The following is a 6,614-nucleotide window of genomic DNA, read 5'->3' on the forward strand; positions in this document are numbered from 1 at the left end:
ATGAAATAAATAAATAAAGGTCAAATGGTTTGTTGGTCTGCATTTACTTTGCACATTTCTACCAGTAAAACAGGATGTTTTCTATTAACATTGCAGTAGGTTTCCTGATAACAATACCACCAAAAAAAGGAGCAGATTTTGTCCGGGTGAAATTCACTCCTCCTGCATAAAGCCCTATGCCTAGAATCTGCAAAGAAAGAAGCTGAAGTAAGATGTGGAAGCTGCTAAGTTTATGTGTAAGCACCAGGCTGTGATCCACACAAGCGTACAGGAGTTAAGGCACTCGGCTTCCACTGAAACTCAAAGGAGGTGAGTACCTTTGTTCTTAAAGCTTTTTTTGAAAATTCCAGCCCTGTAAGATGTAACAGCGTGCCCTTATTTGCCCAGGGACAGTACGTGTACATACATATATATGAATATTTGAGTATTCAAATTCTGTGCAAGTGAAAAGAAGAACATGGAACATGCGGTTTCTCAGCTGTGAAGAAACAGCAGCCTTGCTGAGACAGGCTGCTGCACCTTCCTCATAGACCACACTTGACTCGTGCCCTCAAGTGATCTTCATCTCAGCCAGAAAGACTACGGGCTGTGGGTTAATTTTTGGCAAACTTTGAACCGTGTGGGGTTCAAGTGGAAGGAAGGGCTTTAAGTCAGCTGCACGTGCACGGGATGTTCCACCTAACTGGAATGTGGTTTGTGTTGAGGTATGTTTTCTTTGCCTATTTTTTCCTGAAATGTGCAATTACAAAAAATAAAATATTTACATCACTACAAATGACATTTCAGTGTCAGCTTTTTCTCTCATAAAATGGAACATTCCTATGTGCAACAGGTTAGTTATTCTCCTTGGGGATCAGATACAAAACTGTTTTCAATACAGAGAACAATAAACTGATTGCTACAGCTATATGCTTTCTGATCGAGAAGCTTCCCTGTCTTCAGCGGTGATGCTTGTCCCATAGCTCCCATGCCAGCTGTGTGCCAGGCTTCACAGTAGTTGCTCACCAGTCGGATCCCATTTGCGGTTGAACCATGCCATATTACTTTCTGAGGCCTGAAAGGAAATGTTAAGAAGTTATTTCCTGAAAAAGTGTATTTTTTGCTTTATTCAACTGCACACCTTTATTGTGTGGTCACCTGTGTTTCTGCTTTGCTTCTGTTTGAGGCAAACAGTGAGCAGGGAGAGGTGCAGATAGAAAGGAGAGGAAGAAACAGAGAACACAACCCAATAACCCATTCATAGACTGTCAGAAATGGAAAGATGGCATAAGGAAAGGGAGAATTTTTTAATCACATTTCTAGTAGCCCAAGATATTGCTACTTGTACTATCTCGCAAAAATAGATGTCATGTAAAACTTCTAAATGGTAAACTCACCAGGATGGATCAGTCATGACGTTCCTCCCATCAAAGGAGTATATCGGAACATGAATGTTGAATTGTCCACCGTTTCCGTTAAATATCGATTCCCAGTTATTGAAAAGCGTTTCTCCCTATTAAAATTTCAAAGCCACTTTTACAAACAAAACCAATCCCAAATCCATGTCATACCTGACTTTTTTATAGACTTCTCTATACACCTAAAATCTTATCTGCATTTGAGAACACTTGGGATTCCAGCTTTCACATCTGTTTCTGTGTGATGCTCTTGAACAAACTTGTCTCATCTATCATCTCTATGCTAAGAGCTCTCTGATCCACACCCTTGCCTCACAGTTGCCTCTGTGTTCTATTGTCACTCCAACAATTCAGCTTGATCATCTCCACTTCCACTGTCCTTTTGGTCCTAACTATCTGAAAATTTGCTTACTGTAGCTAGAGAGAAAATAGAGGGTTAATCTGTATTGGAACTTCTGTGGAGGTCACAGGTTTGTGAAAAGTGTTGCAAACATTTAAGGCAAAAGCTTTGTATCAAGCTACCTCTTAAACTGCTTTTGAGTTTTTCCAGTCAAAGTTGAAACAAGATTGTCTTTACAGATTTGTCTCCAAGGCTCTGTATTTGCACGCGCTTCAGAACAGCATCCGTTCAGCATGTTCCAAGCAGCGCGTTAGTCCTGGAGGTTTCTTTGGCCGTTTGTTCTGGGAGCCAGCCAATGCTACAGAGACATGGTTTGTTTTCCCTCGGTTTCAGAGTGTGTCTGTTTATGTGAGACCACAAGATGACTCATCCTCTAGACTCTCCTCTCACTTGCATTGGGGTAAATCCAGCCTCACTTCTAAGCGCAGAATTTGCCTTTATCTTTAGAAATGAGAAAAATAGGCATTCTAACCTACTGCGCTCTGTGATCATACTAGAAGGCAGACCATAATAGATCTTTGAGAAATGAGGCTGCGCCTTCCCTGCTGACATAAAAAATATCCAGAAAGCTGAACATCACCCTGTTGCTTTGTCAGCAGTCTGCTCCAAGTGGGCTATTCGCGCAGCTTTATTTTTACCATTAACCTTAGGATACTGAAGAAAGCAGCACTTGAAAATGCAAAGCGAATGTGAGACAGCCTGTAGCTTTCTACTTTATGACTGCTTTTTTCTTTGTTGAACCTGACTCTGAAATACGGAGCAAAGCTACTTCTTTATAAAACGCAGTATGGGTCAAAACTTTTTTGCTTTTGCCATTTTCCTAGATTTGGGGGCACCTACAGCCTATCCTAATATATCAAGTACTAAGCACTTGTTTCTTTACCTTAAGATTGACTATTGGTAAATGGTATCGGTCTGTTTTTCTGACAACTGTGGCCAGATCTTGCAAATGTGATGAGAGGAAGGCTCTATAGGTAGACGTCAAACCTGCTAGTTGGGCTTGTTGAAAACACTGAAAATCTGCTCGCATGTCACCAGAAAATGGCAAGTTTAAAGCCACCAGGTGCAGCTGGAGAAAAAAAGAAGAAAAGCCTGTTGGTTTTTTTTTTTTTTAAGATTATATACTACTAAAAATTTGAATTCTTTTAAAAGCAGCTATTATTTTAAAGCAGAAGTCTTGGAGTTATCACACAAACAAAATCCCAAATCCCACAAGCCTAAAAAAATAAGTGACCATATACCATTAAAAAAATCACTGTTAGCAAATGCAAGAAGTAATGTGCTTAAGTCAAAGAGCACAGATGCAAGGAGTAATCAACATTTTTGGGTGTGTTTTGTTTTGGTTTTGGGTTTTGGTTTTTTTTAGATATAGCTCACTTTCCTTTCTTTGTCTAAATATTTTGAAGTCTTTTAAATGAAGGCTTAGATTCGAAAGCATCTATTTAAAACAAGCAGTACCATGAAGGTGGAAAATACTCTAATGAATATTTTAATGATTTAATTGTAACACTACTGTTAACTTAAAATTGCTGTGTGTTGTAGGTGCAATCACTAAGTGAAGAGATATTCCAAACTCAGAATCAGGAATTTTTTAATTATTTTTTTTTTCCCTTGAGATGGGAAAGGGGCTAGCATGATGAGATCTAGAGGAAACAATTTAAAATTGTCTCTGAGATGTCTAAACCAGCTAACGAAGTGTATTTGTAAACATCAAAAGTAATATATGTGAATTTGAAGAGGAAATAGCACAAATCTCCCTCAAGATGCAAACTGTCATGTTTCAAACCACAGGTATGCAGTTGCACTGCAGATCTCATACTTACTGCTGGTTTTCCATTGTTGATATTTGATACTGGATTCAGTGCTGGAAGAGACTGAAATCCCTGTTATTTTGACACATGCAGAAAGATATGTTAAACAAGTTACTGAGATCAGAATTGTAGACACTCAATAATTTTCTAAATAAAGCAAACATTGAACAGTGGAGAATCTGAAACTGTCCTGCCTCTGAAAAACAAACCCAGACTGTGTAGCCACAATACTTTATCTATATATCATCAATTCGGTGTGTCACATAAACACATGTTTGAAAGCTGTCCTGGGCAGAGCTGCTTTGCTAGACCCAAGTGTACCCATTTTCCAGGGATCTCAGCGCTGGATCCCACCTTCAGTCCTGCGTAGAAGCAGCCTGCTCATGGCAGGAGCAGGAGACCAGTTCAGGAAAATTAAAACTGAAAGGGTAAGGAGGATGTGGAAACAGAAAATGTAGTGGGTGGGAATATTTCTCAATTTCTTGGTAATTCTCTCTCCTAAGTAACTGGCACGTAGAGACCAAAGGCTGATGTTCTTCAGAGCTGTTTCAAGAACAGCAAAGTTTTCTTCTCCAGTTATAGCAAGTATGAGTAACAAGCCACCGACCGTACCAGTTGGGAAACTCGTGTAGTGCCAGCTGGAGGCTGCAGACAATTTCTAATAACATGAGGTCTAGACATTTCCCCAGAGTGCTTCTCTCTGACCTACTCTTAACATTTTTTTTTCTTTCTTTCTTTCTGGCCATTTCCTTCTCACTGCTCCTTCCTAGCACTCTCCTGCCCTTTCACTATCTCAGCAGTCAGATCAATTAACCTGTCATCAACAAGTCTGTTCTCTAGCGCCTTCGCCACTTCTGGGTTTTCATCCTCCTGTGATTTTTTTGGGACAGACAGCATGTTCACATGCAGGTTGGTACAACACTGGCAGAATGGGGCCCGGTACAAACTAAGAACTGAGGCTCTAGGATAGGCCCTCAGCACACTGTGGGATCAGCTGTATGCAGGTGATGGTGATGTACCCTCGATACAGGACTGTAATCTTTTAAAGAAAACCTGCTCTTCAGAAACAGTTTTTTGAGTTTCCTGGAAAGGCACCATGGCTTGATATGACCGACTTCAGTGTTACAAAACGGAATACTTTTTTTTTTAAAAAAAATTAATTTTTTTAGGCAGTCTGCTTTGTTCTGCTTTTTTTTTTTTAGATACTGCTTTGTCTCTGTAGTGGTTGGAGTCTCAGAAGCTAATGGAAACAGAGGACTGGCCAGTGCAAACCAATTTGCAAGCTTATGTAGTAGTAGGATGCTTATTTTGAACTGAGAAGTCTCAGTGGAAAACCCTGTTGTGCAGGGATCTGCCTGCAACTTCTGCCAAGTGTATCGCCTGCTCTTGCACGCTTAGACTCGGTTTTCTGCAGTCCCATATTTTGTACTTACATGGCTCGATATGGCCGGAGGAGGAAGGCTGTCAGCAGGGATAGGAATTAGCTCACCAAGCTGAAAGAACCCAAAAGGAAAAGCAAACAAAACCATATCACCAGGAGCTTCCAAACTAAAAAAAGAGTATTTCCACTGATACGTCTCCACTCATGTAAAAAACATCTGCAACAACTCCATTTTGAGTGAGGAAGGTGCAAAAGATTAGGACAACATGCAATAGTACCTGCAATTTTCTCCATCCATTTCGAACACGGATAAAAACCTCACTGGTTTCACTCAGGTAGATTAGCGTACCTTCTGCTACAAAATGAACTTTTTCCAACATGCCCTCAATGTTTTGGAATGTCATAACCTGTCAAGTAGGAAAATGAAACACGCTTCATCAGACACAGAAACATTTTGCATATTAAACTGTTAAATTGAAGTCTCATTTGAACACATAAATGTCAAGGCTTCTCCCCCAGGAAATGCTCATAAAGTCAGTTTTACGTCATTTCATACAACAAGCTTCAGTAACGTGAGTACCTTGCTACTTTGGCATACCAGCATCATCATTCTGTGGGTTGTAGTAGAACTACACCAATAGTTAATTTTGGACAAAGATCATTGCACCTCTACAGTTTAGTGTACTAGATCAAACTGGCAAAGTTCCAAGAAGAGATTTGATAAAGCTTATAAATATTGCTCATAATTCTAGACACATTTGCTTCTGCTGTATTTTTCTTAGTGTTGCTGTGATCTCTTTTCCTGAAGGATGTTTTCTTCCATCTCTTTATGTTTCCAGATGCCTCTAGTTTATACAGCAACACTTTTCAATTTCTCTTTTATAGATTGTCAGGAAGCTTAAAGTGATGTCTGTCAGATACGGACGTTGCGCCAATTACCTCTATCTGTCACCTGAAGATAAGAACACAGTCGTCTCTTAAGATGGGTTGCTTCTACAATGTGTTTGATAATTGCAGGTAGTGGAAAATCAGGGGCAAGTTTCTTGAGAGTGTAGTTTCTTGACACTTGAGTGTTATTTCTTTCTCATTTCTTCAGTGTCCCTACTATAGACTTGCATATTGTTTTTTAATGTTGATTTTGACCAAAGTGTGTTTGGATCTCCTAAGAGAGTAGCTCCCAACCTGTAACTACAGTCCTCTACCTTGAGGCAGCAGTCTTTGAACTTCTGTTTTTGCCCTGATCTGTAATAATTGTCAGGTCCTGAATTTCTGTGAGAAAAGGCAGGTAGTAGAGGTATGACACTATGATGGGAAGGTATCAAGAAACTTACGCTCAGATTCTTGTTAGTTCATTCGATATGATGTAGGTGATCTGAAAGTCTGCGTGTTTATTAGTGCCTTCTCAAATGACTGCACAAAATATCCAGTGAATTTGCTTTTCTATCATAACATGAGGATGTGGAAAAGGAAAAAATTGCAATAAGCCCCCTCTGCTAGACTGAATAATATTTTTTTCTTTTCAGAAACCACAAATATTTAATTTAACAAGACAGAAATTTTAGCTGCATGGATATCTGGGATACAATTCTGGTTTGGTCCATTGTCCTGGGTTAAGCTGAGACAGA

The 6,614-nt window shown here is 39.7% G+C and overlaps 1 protein-coding gene across 1 annotated transcript; it reads right to left on the reverse strand.

Annotated features, from left to right (window-relative positions):
- Positions 1–776: 776 nt before the first annotated feature.
- On the reverse strand, positions 777–2,851 carry LOC104459369 (collagen alpha-1(XV) chain-like). Its single transcript, XM_010080102.1, has 3 exons — positions 2,681–2,851; positions 1,377–1,492; positions 777–1,054 (listed from the first exon to the last, which is right to left on the reverse strand). The coding sequence occupies exons 1-3, from the start codon at positions 2,825–2,827 to the stop codon at positions 838–840; spliced, it is 480 nt and encodes a 159-aa protein (XP_010078404.1). The 5' UTR covers positions 2,828–2,851; the 3' UTR covers positions 777–837.
- Between the last annotated feature and the right edge of the window lie 3,763 nt (positions 2,852–6,614).

Source organism: Pterocles gutturalis, unplaced genomic scaffold (genome assembly GCF_000699245.1).
Source record: "Pterocles gutturalis isolate BGI_N339 unplaced genomic scaffold, ASM69924v1 Scaffold52264, whole genome shotgun sequence".
In the NCBI taxonomy this organism is placed as follows: domain Eukaryota; kingdom Metazoa; phylum Chordata; class Aves; order Pterocliformes; family Pteroclidae; genus Pterocles; species Pterocles gutturalis.